This window comes from Chiloscyllium plagiosum, chromosome 32 (assembly GCF_004010195.1).
Source record: "Chiloscyllium plagiosum isolate BGI_BamShark_2017 chromosome 32, ASM401019v2, whole genome shotgun sequence".
Classification (NCBI taxonomy): domain Eukaryota; kingdom Metazoa; phylum Chordata; class Chondrichthyes; order Orectolobiformes; family Hemiscylliidae; genus Chiloscyllium; species Chiloscyllium plagiosum.
This window is the reverse complement of record NC_057741.1, coordinates 4646946-4662389: the sequence shown is the minus strand read 5'-3', so window position 1 is coordinate 4662389 and position 15444 is coordinate 4646946. Positions and strand designations below refer to the sequence as shown.

The window sequence follows — 15444 nt, the reverse complement described above, 5'->3', positions numbered from 1 at the left end:
AGACTCTAACTCAGCCCTCTAGTTTGTTTCCTTTTCTTCACATGCTTTGGTTCTCTTATTTTCACTTTCAGATAGCAGCACACCTGCTCTCAGCACATTTGTTGTTTCTTTTCCTGCACTATCACCATTTTACGTGGCACTGTAGGAGTTTCCTGTGTTCAAACTCTCCTGTCTATCACTGTATCACAGACTTTCCTGTCACTCTGTGCTCTCCACTATTATATCTCTAACTTTTTTCAGGTCTGCTGAAAGGGCATTGAGCTAAAATGTTTCTCTCCCCAGAGGCTGTCAGATCTGCTGAATACTTCCCATTTAGGGACATTGGTGCAACAAAGTATTGCAAAAAGTTTATCACTCACACTCCCCTTAAGGAAATAAGATGAGTGATAGGTGCTCAAAATTAAGGAAACCCTGCAAATGGATCTGATACATTATGTTCATTTGCTGATAGTATAAGAAACAGGAGCAAGAATAGACCATATGGCAATTGTATGTATTCGACCACCTCTGTATTAACTGCACATTTCTGCCCAATCCCAAGAACACAAGTAATAAGAGCTAGAGTAGATGATACAGCTCATCAAGTCTGCTCTGTCATTCAAATAGACTCTGGGTTAATCTTTGGCTTCCATTCCATTTTTCTGGCCAGTCCCCTTATCACTTAATTCCTGGAGGTGCCAAACATTTCTTTGGTTGACCCTTAAATGGAATGGATTATCCAGAAATTCAACAAGATGCATTTAACTACACCTTCTAAACTTTGAGATTTAACACTTAGAAGGACAAGAACAACAGGTGCTTGAAAATGCTACCTCCTCAAGTTGTCCCCCTAAGCTGCACACAATCCTGATTTGGAACAATATCACCATTCCTTTAATGTCACTGAGTCAAAATCCTTGAACCCACTTCCTGACAGCATTGTTGGTGCCCCACTTCACCACCCCTGTCTCAAGGACAACTGTGGATGGAGAGTGAGTGCTGGCTTGTGTAGCAACACCCACATCCCACAAAAGAATGAGAGGAAGAAAACGTCTCTGGGATAAAGAATTCCAAAGACCTACAACCTTTTAAAAAAGGCAATTTCTCCTCACTTCAGCTTTAAAGATTCATTATCCTGAGATTCTGTCCTTATGATTTAAATTCACTGACCTGTGCAAATAATCTCTGACAATCTACCCTCATTTTATCAAGCTTCAATGAATAAAGACCCAATTTTATCGAGCCTCTCAACATAGGACAACATCCTCACTACAGGGACCAATCATGCAAATCTTTGTTTTGGCATCTTCCATGAAAAACTTTAATAAAATAGGGAGATTGAAACTGAATACAGTATTCCATATATGTATTTTTAAAATTCAATCACTGGATATGGGCTTCACTGGCTAGGCTACCATTTATTGTCCATTCCAAATTACACAAGTGGGAAATTAGACTGCTGTGGGACTGGAGTCCAATGCAGGCCACACCAGGTGAGGACGGTAGTTTCCTTCCCTAATGAACAATGGGGAACCAGATGGGTTTTCTGGCAATCAACAATCATGGTCATCATTAGTCTCTTAATTCCAGACTTTGTGGAATACGAATTGCACAATATTCCATGGCAGGATTCGAACCCAGGACATTACCTGGGTCTCTGGATTAATAGTCTAGTAGTAGCACTAAGAAGCCATATATTCCAAAGGTGTTACCAAGACTGTGTACAATTGCAGCAAGACATTTTTATTCTGGTAATCTAAAGTCCCTGCAGTAAAGGCCAACATGCCTTTTATCTTCCTAATTGTTTTACTATTCTTTCCATTATTTGTACAAATATAATCAAATCCCATCAGAACATCACACTTTTTAAAAAAATCTGCTTTTCTAATCCACTGACAAAATGATTGATCTCACTTACCCAGAATATACTTCATCTCATGACTTGTTGTCTATTTGTTTTATTTGTCTACATCTCCTCACAGCCTTCTTCACAGTTTACATTATCACCTAGCTTTGTGTTATCAAAATGGGTCGAAATAAAAAGAGTATTGTGTCGAAGTTATTTATGTAAGCCATAATTAGCTGAAACTCCAGCACTTCAGTCATCTCAGCTTATTAACTTGAATATGTCTTGTTTTACATTCTCCTTGTTTCCTGACTATCACCATGGATAAGCGATTGTTTAATATAATACCTCTAACTCCATATCTTGCCTAAATCATCTTTTGTGTGGCCCCTCAGCAAAAATATTTGGACATCCAGGTATAATACTTCCACTGATTCTTTTATCTATCCTACTGGTTACATTCTCAAAAAACTCTGATTTTCCTTTTGTAAAACCATGTTAACTTAGAAAGACACTGCATAATTCAAATAAGTGCAGAGTTAAAACTTCCCTATTAATAGATTCCAGCATTTCCCAATGACTGAAGTCAGGCTAACTAGCCTGTTGTCCTGGGTTTGCTATCCCTCCTTGAAAAGCACATCCACAATCTCAGCAGTTATCTCTTTTAGATCTCTATGACAAGGTCATTAGGACCCTGGGATTTGTCAGATTTTAGTTCTTTAAAATTTCTCTGATCTTTTTCTCTGCTTATACCAATTAATTTTCTCAACTTTTAAGTCTCTCAGTTATCTCCTATTTCTGGCATGCAACTTGTTCTGTCTTCAGTAAGGGCAGACACAAAGGCTATTTCCATGATGTTGCATTTGGAGGCAGAGATAGTATTTAGTTATGCAGGATGGTGGCATGTAAGGAGCCCTTCACATTCCCACCTCAACCTCCAAGTTTATGTATGGCCTTCACTGTTAAGGGGTCTGACATGGAGTTCTCTGGGGGGAGGAGGGGATTATGAGAGATGAGGGTGCAGGGCTTTACATTGATCTGCAGAACTAAGCAGATGTATCTGCAACAGAGAAGGGATTTCTAACCTGGATGCTTCAGTAACAGAGCGCCTCCACCTCCTGGCAGTAGGTGCGACTCCAGACTGAACAAAAGTCATGCCACTCCCTTCATGCCAAGAAGGGAGTAGGAAATGCAAGGTCAGAAATATGTTTGACTCTCACTTTCATGATGAAAATCCAGCCACATAAATCACATAATTATGACATGAATGACCAACCCTAAATGATTGGGGAGAGGTTGATTCATATTAACAAAGACAATACAGCATTATCAGGATGGCAGCTGGTGACTAGCTGTGTTCCGTAGGGGCCCATGTTAGGACCACAATTATTCACGTTATCCATTATTGATCTAGGCAAAGGAACTGCGGGCATTTCTGCTAGGTTTACAGATAAAACAAAGATAATTAGAGGGGCAGGTAATGTTGAGGAGGTAGGAGGCAACTGAAGGCATTGGACAAGCTACGAGAATGGGCAAAGAAGTGGTAAATGGAATATAATGTGGGGAAAGAGTGAGTTTATGCACTTTGGTAGGAAGAAGAGACATAGACTATTTCTAATCAGGGAAAAGCTTCAGAAATCTGAAGTGCAAAGGGACTTTGGGGAGTCTTAGTGAAGAATTCTGCTAAGGTTACCATGCAGGTTCAATTCACAGCTAGGAAGGCAAATGCAATGTTAGCAGTCTTTTTAATACAGCTAGAATACAAGAGCAGAAACGTACTGCTGAAGCTGTATAAGGCTCTGGTCAGACTGCAGTATTCGGAGCAGTGTTGGGCTCCATATCTAAGGAAGGATGTGCTAGCCTTAGAAGGGGTCCAGAGGTGGTTTACAAGAATGATTCCAGGTTGAAGGTCTTGTCATATGAGAAGTAGTTGAGGATTCTGGGTCTCTCCGCAATGGAGTTTAGAAGGATGAGGGGAAATCTGGTTGAAACTTACAAAATACTAAGAATCCTGGATATAGTGGACATGGAGAAAATGTTTCTACCAGAAAGGCTAAGATCTAAGGGCACAGCCTCAGAGTGGAAGGATGATGCTTTAGAACTGAGACGGAGGAATTTCTTCAGCAAAGGTTGATGATTCTGTGGAACTCATTGCCGCAGAAGGTTGCAGAGGTCAAGTCATTGAGTGTAATTAAGACAGAGATAGATCGGTTCTGCATTGGCAAGGGGATAAAGAGTTATGGGAAGAAGGCAGGAGAATGGGATTGAGAAACATATCAGACATGGTCAAATAGCAGAGCAGACAGCTTAACACTGTTCCAATGTCTTATGGTCTTTATGACACAAAATGAACTTTAAAAGGAATACTCAAAACAAGCTTAAAAATGTTAATAATTTGGCAAGAGAGAGAGGTAAAAATCATATTTTTTTTGGAGAATTGGAAATCATGCTGTATCCCTTTTCAGCACTTTTGTTTTAGACCCTGAAGGGTAGGGAGGAGGAGACGTAGGAGCTGCTGTACTAATCAGAGGTAACATTACAGCAGTACATTTATAAGGGACAAAATTAGAACATAATGGTGCTTAAGATAGAAACTGAATCCATATAGATTAGATAGAGAATAAGATGCGATTGCTCATGCTTTTCCATGTATACAACAGATCATCTACTGAGGTAGTAAGAGATAAATATTTAAGCAAATCTATGAAATGAACATAAGACAACAGTCAATAGCAATCAGAGATTGTAAATGTTCTCAAATAAATCTTCAAGACACAAGGAGACAAAGGATAAAGAGAATGGAAATGTTACTTTGTTACAGGAGAGAGGAATGACAACAGACAAGAGAAGTAGCTACAATATAAAATGGTTAAGGATAACAGTGAAAAAGTCAAGTAAAATAAAGACTAAGGTAATACACTGAATAAAAATCTATTATGAGACAATAATGGAGCTAGGAAAGACACTGGAAAACAAAACATAATAAGTATAATTGATGAAGCAGCACAAAATTTTAAGAAGGATGAGCAGTAAGAGTTAAAAAATATATTATGCTGAGACAAGAACAAATGAGAAAATAGAGGCCACATGAAAAAATGGTTAAGAATAAGACTGAAATTAAATAAATTAAAACAGACAAGGGATCCATGAAGAAATAGAAAATGTTGAAAAGCTTCCTGGAGATGGTTGAAAAATCAAGAGTGAAGATAGGGAGAAACAAAGAACCAAAATAGAAAAGGTGCTGGAAAAATTATTAGACCTAGTCTAATTAGACTCCTTGCTCGTGTTGTTCTCTTCCCCCTTCTCCCCACATCCAAAAGAAATTGTCCTCATGACATCCACTATGTCAAATACCTTCAGGATCTAATTTGTTGCAGTAAAATCACCTCTCATTCGACAAAAGCAATAAAGCAGAGATTGGCAAAAAAAAAGATGCAGTTAGAGCAGCAGTCAAAAAAGCGAAAGAAATAGATTAGATTAGATTAGATTCCCTACAGTGTGGAAACAGGCCCTTCGGCCCAACTAGTGCACACCGACCCTCTGAAGAGTAACCCATCCAGACCCATTCCCCCTAACTATATGGGCAATTTAGCATGACCAATTCACCTAACCTGCACATCTTTGGACTGCGGGAAGAAACCGGTGCACCCAGAGGAAACCCATGCAGACATGGGGAGAACATGCAAACTCCACACAGACAGCCGCCCGAGGCTGGAATCGAACCCCAGTCCCTGGCGCTGTGAGGCAGCAGTGTTAACCACTGAGCCACTGTGCCACCCTTACAAAATAAAATAAATAAAAAGAGACATTAAATGATTCTGAGATTAACATAAGGAAAGGGACACTGAGATGCACAGGTAGTGACAGCAAAATAAAAAATCTGAATAGCAACTTGGCTCAGTTTTTGGATAATAGGTGAAGATCAACAAGGTGAAGATGGCATTAGAGCACAAGAAATATTAGGAGTATGTTGTATGGCCTTTTGAGCTTGCTCTGCCATTCAACAAATTTATGGTTGATCTTGAGCCACTTTTTCACCTGCGCTCCAAATTCCTCCATTTCCTGAGGTGAAGGGACTCCATACATGGTTGATAAATTTACTGATCACATCAAGATATAGTAGATAGGAAAATGAGAAAGTAAAGACCATACAAGGAATTTTGATAGGGCTAAGTAGGTAAAAGCCTTGCAGATTCATGTGGAAAAATGTGAAACTTGCTCATTTTTGGCCAGAAGAACAGAAAGTCAGTACACTACTTAAATGGACAGAGACTGTGATAGAGAGATGAGTTGAAAGTGTGATGCTGGAAAAGCACAGCAGGTCAGGCAACATCCGAGGAATAGGACAATTGATGTTTCGGGCTTAAGTCCTTCATCAGAAATGGAGAGACGTTGGAGCGTTCTGGTACATGAATCACAAAACATTAGAATGCAGATACAAGTGTCTTACTCGAACTCAGCACCACCTTCCTAACCTGCAATCATCTTCCTGACCTCTCCGCCCCCACCCCACTCCGGCCTATCACCCTCACCTTGACCTCTCTCCACCTATCGCATTTCCAAAGCCCCTCTCCCAAGTCCCTCCTCTCTACCTTTTATCTTAGCCTGCTGGACACACTTTCCTCATTCCTGAAGAAGGGCTTATGCCCGAAACGTCGATTCTCCTGTTCCTTGGATGCTGCCTGACCTGCTGCGCTTTTCCAGCAACACATTTTCAGCTCTTAGGAAGGCAAATCAAATTCTGATGTTTATTGCAAGGGTGATGAAACATAAATGCAGAGAGATTTTACTGAAGCTGTACAGGGACTTGCTGAAGTCACATCAGGACTACTTTGTACAATTTTGGTGTCCTTAATTGAAGGAGGACATAATTGTATTGCAAATAGTTTAGAGAAGGTCCATTTGACCCATTCCAGGGATGAAGCATTTTTATCAAGAAAGGATGAACAGGTTTTGACTGTTTATAACAATGAGGGATCATCTTACTGCAAATACAAAATTCTGATGGAATCTGACAAGGTGGACATCAGAAGGATGTCTTTTATTTTTTATTGCAGAGGACAGAAGGGAAAGCGAATGAGGCTGGTTGTTTTTTTTAGATCTAAATGATTTTCCAGCACCTTTTCCATAATGTTTACTGCTTCATGTTTCTCCTTTCCTTTAATTCTTCATTTTTCAGATATCTCAAAAGTTTCCTAAGTCTTTGACAGTGAACAAACAAAATAATTGATAAAACACATTCACCATAATTTGTTTTTCAATAACCGTTTGTGTGACTTACTTCAAGAGCATTGACACTAGCGTTAGTTTATTCATTCTTTATTTAACTTTTCGTAGTTTTTATCAGTTTTTATATTACTAGATAGCTAGCTTGGGTAAGAACAATCCAGGGACGGAACAAAATGGATTCCTGACGCAGTATCATCTGTTTACATTATCAGATTGGGTCAAGGTCTACCCCAAATGGGAGCTACATATTGCCTGGTAAGTCAAAAAACAGTCCAGCAAGTCTTTTAATAGTAGTACGGTAAGACTTCGGGGCTAGTGTCTTCCTCTAAGACTGAAGGGCAAGGGCAGCAAATCCAGCGAAGCCTGGATGTCAACAGATATCAAGACTTTGATAAAGAAAAAGAAGAAAACATACAACAGGTATAGCACATTAAAAACAGGGGAGGCCCTTCAAAAGTACAGAGCATTCAGGAGGTAATTTATAAAGGAAATTAGTAGGAGAAAGAGGGACCACAAAAAATGTTTGGCAGATGGGATCATGGAAAAGTCCAAGGTTTTCAATAAATATATTAAGAGTAAGAGGATTGCAAAATAAATAGTAGGACATATTACACACAAAAGGGGCAACCTATGAATGGAGCCAAGGGATGTGGTGAGGTCTTAAATGAATATTTCTCATCTGCGTTCACAAAGGAGAAAGATATTGTGGCTGGGGATTTCAGCTGGGATGGTGAGGTTCTAGTACATGTTAAGATTAATGAGGAGGAGGTATTCAATGTTTAGCAGGCATATAAGTGCATATATACCCTGATCCTGAGGCGTATTCCAGACTGCTTTAGGAGGTAAGGGGGGGGGAGAGTGCTGAGACCTGGGGAATATATTTAATAATTTGCTAACCATGTGAAGTGCCAGATGACGAGCAAATATGGTTCCTTTGTTCTGGAAAGGCAGCAGGGATAGGCCAGATAATCGTAAACCAGTTAGTCTGATGTCAGTGGTAGGGAAATTATTGGAAAAAATTCTGAAGGACAGGATTAATCAATACTTGGAAAGGCAGGGATTGATCAGGGATAGTCAGCATGGATTTGTTAGAGGGAGATCCTGCCTGACTAGTTTTTTGAAAAGGTAACTAAATATATTGCTGTGAGTAGTGCAGCTGATGTGGTTTACATGGAATTTGTTTCGACCTTTGTGAAAGTACCACATGGAAGGGTGGTCCAAAAGGTAAGACCCTCTGGAATCCAAGGCAAGTTAGATCAGTCCAGCATAGGAACAGGCTCTTTGGCCCACAATGTTGGTAAATGGATCCAAAATTGGCTTACAAATCCTGTTCAGCAGGCAAGAAGGCTTATTGCTTATAAAAGGAATGGAAATGTTGGAGAGAAGTGTCAGAAAAAATTATGCAAGTAACACCTCAGTTGCACAAATAATCTTGACCAAATAATTCTAGAGCTAATGAGCTAAATTTGAAGATCAGGGAGCAGGAGACAGAAGGCTTCAAAACCTCAGATGGGCAAAAACAAGGAACTTAGATCTGAGTAATCATTCAATCAAATCATGGCTAATTAGATTAGATTAGATTAGATTAGATTAGATTACTTACAGTGTGGAAACAGGCCCTTCGGCCCAACCAGTCCACACCGACCCGCTGAAGCGCACCCACCCATACCCCTACCCCTACATTTACCCCTGCATCTAACACTACGGGCAATTTAGCATGGCCAATTCACCTAACCTGCACATTTTTTGGATTGTGGGAGGAAACCGGAGCACCCGGAGGAAACCCACGCAGACACGGGGAGAATGTGCAAACTCCACACAGTCAGTCGCCTGAGGCGGGAACTGAACCCGGGTCTCTGGCGCTATGAGGCAGCAGTGCTTACCACTGTGCCACCGTGCCGCTAATTGTCAACCTAAACCCTTTCCCGGAATTATCTCCTTATCTCTTAGTGCCAGTATTTGAATTTTCAGGAGGGTCATGATTTAGCGTTACAATATGTAATGAGAGCAGGGGGGTAGATGTAGTCTATATGAATTTCAGTAAAGCCTTTGATAAGGTTCCACATGACAGACTGCTCTGGAAGGTTAGACCGCATGGAATCCAGGGCGAGTTGGCATATTGGATACAAAATTGGCTTGATGGTAGGAAGCAGAGGGTAACAATGGAAGGATGTTTGTCAGACTGGACACCTGTGACGCGTGGAGTGCCTCAGGGGTCAGTGCTGGGCCCCCCATTACCGCTCGTTATTAGATTAGATTCCCTACAGTGTGGAAACAAGCCCTTCGGCCCAACACCGACCCTCCAAAGAGTAACCCACCCAGACCCATTTCCCTCTGACTAATGCACCTAACACTATGGGCAATTTAGCATGGCCAATTCACCTGACCTGCACATCTTTGGATTGTGGGAGGAAACCGGAGCACCCGGAGGAAACCCACGCAGACACAGGGAAAATGTGCAAATTCCACACAGTCACCTGAGGCTGGAATCGAACCTGGGACCCTGGTGCTGGACCAGAGGGCTACAGATCCTTTGAAGATAGGCGACAAGTTTAGAATGAGGATCTGAATCGGTGTAGGCTTGGAGGCCCGAAGGGCCTGTTCCAGTGCTGTAATTTTCTTTGTTCTTTTTCGTTTGACTTTATTGCCGTACCTATTGGCTCTCCTTTATTTACAATAAAAGTAACAGTAAACCAACACCAAATAATCTGTCAAATACAATTTTCCTTTCATCAATCCATGTTGACTCAGCCCAATTTCACCATTATTTTCGAAGTGTCCAGTTTATTACATCCTTCATAACATATTTTGACATTTTCTCGACTAAGAGTCCCGGGGTTCTCCATTCCCTCTCTTTTTCTGATCAGTGGGAATATATTTTCTACTTTTCAGTATACTGAAACCTGTCTCGAACCTATACTTTGAAAGAAAGGTCACTAACAAATCCAATATCTCTAGTCACCAGCTTCACTCAGATGTAGTTTATCTGATCCAGAGAATTCATTAAGCTTTTCAAGTGCAACCTCTTTACTAATACTAATATATTTCAGTTGCAGAGTCTCTTGATTGCCTCGTATCTCTGAGAAGTTTTCTGTACCTTCTTTCATGAAGATAAAAACCAAGTAATGGTTCAATTTCTCTGCCAGTTCTTTCTTCCCCATTATAAATTATCCAGTTTCCACCTGTTGTGGGTGCATATTTGCCTTATCTAATCTTTTATTTTTCACATACCTAAAGCAGCTTTTACACACTGCCTTCAGTTTGCATCCATGTTCTCTTTTCATTTTCTTTTTCAGGTTCTTGGTCAATCTTTGCTGGGTTTTAAATTGCTCTGAAACCTCAGGTAAATACTTTTTCTGACATCCTAAGCCACTAATTTGACTTAATGCACTCTTACTTGTGTAATCCATTGCTGGTTTACCTTTCTCAGTGAGTGTTTCAGCCTTAGAGAAATGCACATCTGCTGTCAATCACATAATACCTCTTTACATGGAATACATGTTCCATTGCCTGACTACTTTCAAAAACTTAATTATACTTTCCCAATTCATCATAGCTTACTTGACCTTCATAGTTTCTTCCGTTCCAATTCAAGACCAACATTTCCAAATGAATAATATTTTGAATGAATTAATGGGAAACGTTATCCTGTTATGGTCACAATTTCCCAAAGCCTCCTTTACAGTAAGGTTATTAATTAGTCTTTTCTCATTACATATTATAACACTATCTGAACTAGCCAATCCCTAGTTGGTTCTTCAATTCTAAAAATTCATACTGCACAACAGTGGTGCAAATTAGATTCATCCAGTCCATCTGCAAATCGATGTCATTAATTATTTCTATAACTACAACATACACTTCTAATTGCTTGATTTTTAGCCAGCTCAACATCACCATTACTGCTGATGGCCTATAAACATCTCCCCCTAATGTTTATTGTCCCTTTCTGTTTTTGTACCTCTACCCAAATGACACAACATCTTGATTCTTTGAACAAAGATCCTCTCTCACTAATGTAATGATCTCGTCCCTCACTAAGAGCACTGCCTCATTTCCTTCTCCTTACAGTCATAGAGATGTACAGCATGGAAACAGACCCTTCAGTCCAACCTGTCCATGCCAACCAGATATCGCAACCCAAAACACAAAGTCAAGAAGAAACTTTGTATAATGCCACCAGTCACAGAATCATTCAAAGCAGCCATTACTCTGTTCTACTTGCCATATGGTTAGCATAAGTGGATGAGGATGTGCAGACAGACCCCTTCTTCTCTGCTGGCAGATTCTGCTGCAGATAAGGAAGGAAGGAAGGAAATTTGTTAGTGACAATTTTGTAAGGGAGTTTAAAGGATGCATATTTGATCAAACAAGCATGTGTGTCAGATGAGAGATATGGAGAAGTGAGGATTGGGGGAAAGGTAATGTATCAGGAGGTACTGTACAAAAGTATGGCATAGCATTTGCTGGAGATTGAGAAAAAAAGGCAGTCGGAGTATGAAGTAGCATAGCTGTCAGCAATTATTTTTTATTCATTTGGGATGTGGAAGTAGTTTATTGAGTCAGCATTTATTGCCCATATCTTCTCAATGACCCCTGTCTTGCAAGTGAATTTTAAAAATAAGTCTTATACCTTGACAACTGTGGTTAGATTATTCAGCTTTTTGGAGTATGAAAAATAAACTGAGGACATTCACATTGTTTGCCAACTTATCTGTGATTGGAAGTTAATGCCTGGGAGGATGTGAATGGTAATGAAATCTGACTCTTCGATTCAATTCCACAACAGAATCTGAGAACACATGGGTAAAACCTGCTCTTCCAGCAACAATTCCTTTGCTCAAAGTATTCCTTTGCTTCCTGTTGAACCAAATTCTATCTTTTGTTACAAAAGCAGCATGATATCTTTAAAAGGTGGCCAGACAGCTGATATTCATTGAATGCTGCGCATGCAATAGGTATTGCAGGTAGTAATAGGTATTTCTGCGAATATCCTCCCTCAGCACAGCTGTAATGCTATCCCTTGTCAAAAATGTCACTCCCCGTTCTCCTTTGCCACCCTTTCTATCCTTCCTGTAGCATTTGTATCCTGTAACATTAAGCTGCCAGTCCTGCCCATCCCTGAGCCATGTTTCTGTAATTGCTATGATATCCCATTCCCATTTTTCACCATGCCCTGAGTTCATCTGCCTTCTGTGTTAGGCCCCTTGCATTGAAATAAATGCAGTTTAATTTATTAGTCCTACCTTGTCCCTGCCTGCCCTGACTGTTTGACTCACTTCTGTTCTCAACTGTACCAGTCTCAGATTTGATCTCTTTCTCACTATTTTCCTTGGTCCCACCCCCCCCCCCCACCTTCTGCATTTATTTCCTAAATGTTAAAAATCGTTAAATTTTCAAGTCCCAATTTCACTCAGCCTGTAACCAAATCACTGTAAAGGTAAGGAAATCAGAACCTTTATCTTAAATTGATTGAAAAAAAGAACTGCATTTGTATAACTATCATGACCCCAAGATATTCCAAAATAATTTGCTGCCAATCAAATACTACTTTTTAAACTGCAGTCACGTATAGAAAAAATAGTAGCTAATAATAGCAAGACCTCACAAATGGTGATGATTTAATAACCAGAACATCCATTTCATAATGTCAGTTGAGGGAAAAACATTAAATTATGGACTGGGGAGAATTCTTTGCACATTCAAAAAACATACCATTGGCTCTTTTAACTCAAGTTGAACAGGGTGATTGGCCACTGTTCAAGGACTCATTCAAAAATCAGTAGCTCCAACAGTATAGCAGTTGTTCAGTACTGTGTATAAGCACTCTTTTAGGAGTGTGACTCAAGGCTGTGGAAGTTGTAATGAAAATACAAGCCTCTTCTTGATATTGTCAATGACCACCAGATTGACTGTTTTATAATCTCTTACAACCATGAGACACTAAAAGACAGTAATTTTAATTTTTACGTGCTTCTGCCAACAATAAAATAGTCCATATTCAATTTTCTGAATTTAGAAAGACAAAATTTTACCTCAATAATGAGCGTCTTGCAGTAACTACAGCATGGGAATCATGCATGATTCGTCCTTCAGAATACAAGGGATCATTGCAGTTCATCTCTCCTGTTCCAATTGCAACAACTTCATAAGGTTGTCCATCTAATTATTAAAAAGTTATTGTTATTCTCAGCAAAATATTACACAAAATTTGCAGCACACAAATCAAGCCATTAGACCGAACAGATATATGGCACTGTTTATGCTTCATAAAGATCATCCTGTATACATTGTCATCTAATTCCAATAATATAACATATTTCTTTCTCCTTATTGTATTCATCTTGCTTCCTCTAATGCGTTTATGCTATTCGCCTCATCCATTCATTCTAATAGTAAATTCTATAGTCTAACCATTCTTCAAGCAGAGGTTTCTCCCAAATTCCTCACTACTTTTATTAGTAACTATATTGTATTTGCAGCTTCTAGTTTTGGTCTTATCCACAAATGGAAATATCTCAATTTTTTCAAGCAAAACTTTAATCATCTTAAGATCACCAGAGATCACCCCTCATCCTTACAACTTCTAGATGAAAGTAAAAATCTGCTCAATCCTTCTTGGCAGTTAACACCTTAGTTCTAGCATCATACTTTAAAGTAGGTATTATATGTTCTTCAGTGTCTTTATGTCCTTTTAAATCATGTAAACACCAAAATGCTTCATTTAAATCTAAATATATACAAACTAGGTTCTATAATATAACATATATTTTCTGCTTTTCAATTCTCTCTCCAGAAATGAACCCAAATTACCTATATGGCTTTGTTAACAGGAATCCATGATTTGAGTGATTTATGAATCCTTTGACAATTTTTGACCTGGAAGCAGTACAGCAAGAAAAACTTGCAATTTCTTTAAAAGGTTTGTAAATCTAATGGTTTTCAAGAATATTTCCAAATGAATCTAAAAGTTTGCATTAACTGTAAAGAGCTCAACTGTAAAACTTTTCATTCTGAAGTGAGTTTATTGACTTGCTCAGTCCTATAGTTCTCAAGCCACAACCTTCAGTGTTCCAACTGTCTAATATTCATATACTGTATACATAAAGGTAATCATTACCCACCATCTGTGTACCCTTAACCATAATTGTAATAATCACAACAATGTGACTTACAAGGCATTAACACATGACCTGGTGACCCTGATCTGGAAGCAGTATCAACAGGATGGAAATTAAGAAAAATGCTATATGCCTGGCAGACACAGAGTAAACAAACAGAGATGGAAAGAGGATCTTGTCAAACTCCTGAAGACAAGAAGTCAATCTCTTTCAGGCAGAAGTCAGTATTGTTAGAAAAGATGACAGGAACTCTTGGAAGTACTATGTGATTTGAATGAAGAGATCTTACACATGGGAAACTGTGTGAATAGTTCAAAATCACTAAAGAGTCAGATGTTTTCCCAGAAATAGCCAAACTATGAACCAAACAGTTATTTATTGGCAATTTAAAAAGCTACACCATCAGAACTATCATGTTTCGGAGGAGGGGGAATTGGTGGAAATGTATCTCAGTGATGACAATTGTTCCTGTGATACTCAGATACATGTTCGTGTTGGATAAGACTCATGACCTACCCCGCATGAATAAACAAAAAAAGCATATGGTGAAACTAGTAACCACATAATGCCATATGTGCTGAAGGGCAATGCTTGTTATTACTGTACGTATCCAAGGAATGGTCAATCGCACTTAAAAGTCAACCCTCCACAAGTTTTGGCTAAAAACAAATCTAACTTTATGACACTTACCATCTACTCACTGTTGAAATTAAAACTGCCGTGGTGCAAACCCATTAATTGACAGAATCTTAACACAGCACATACTTGAAGACAACTGTTCACCTCCTTGTTGTTATGCACTTCTTCATCTCACAGCAAGGCCACCACCTCATTAGCATACTGCATTCTTGCACTCTCTAATATAGCAACATGGTACCAAGGAATGACAGATACACACCTCAGTTCAAAATTAAAAATCATTAAGACTGAAGAGTAGACATAATTGTGCAGTAGTCAGAGAATTCAAGATATCAAAGAAGAATATTGTAGTTTAGAGGAAAGTCTCTAAATATCTTAAGAAAGATGCTCAAGAAAAAACAGACAAACTTAGAAAATCCTAGCACTTGGCCTGCAATTGGAAGGTTAAGTTTCAAAATGCAAGAATGGATTTAGCTTCTTGAGGATCAATCCAAATCTTCACCCTGAAACATGGAGGAAAATTAGGCATTGAAGGTCCATCTCTACCAGCAGGAACATGATACTAGACTAATCAAATTTTGAAGTTTTTAGTCAAACATCAACAAAAGAGCAAATGCAGATCAGCCTGTA

General features: G+C 39.2%; 1 protein-coding gene across 6 annotated transcripts in view; it reads right to left on the bottom strand.

Annotated features, from left to right (window-relative positions):
- Positions 1-15444, bottom strand: part of adad1 (adenosine deaminase domain containing 1 (testis-specific)) — a 94139-nt gene that overhangs the window by 34058 nt on the left and 44637 nt on the right. For 5 of the 6 annotated variants that reach the window (XM_043674051.1, XM_043674046.1, XM_043674050.1 and 2 more), the window contains 2 exons: positions 13090-13216; positions 11280-11345 (listed from right to left, as the gene is read on the bottom strand). In XM_043674051.1, coding sequence (XP_043529986.1) covers positions 11280-11345; positions 13090-13216 — 193 coding nt within the window. The remainder of the gene's footprint in view (positions 1-11279; positions 11346-13089; positions 13217-15444) is intronic. The other variant, XM_043674049.1, reaches the window with a different exon arrangement.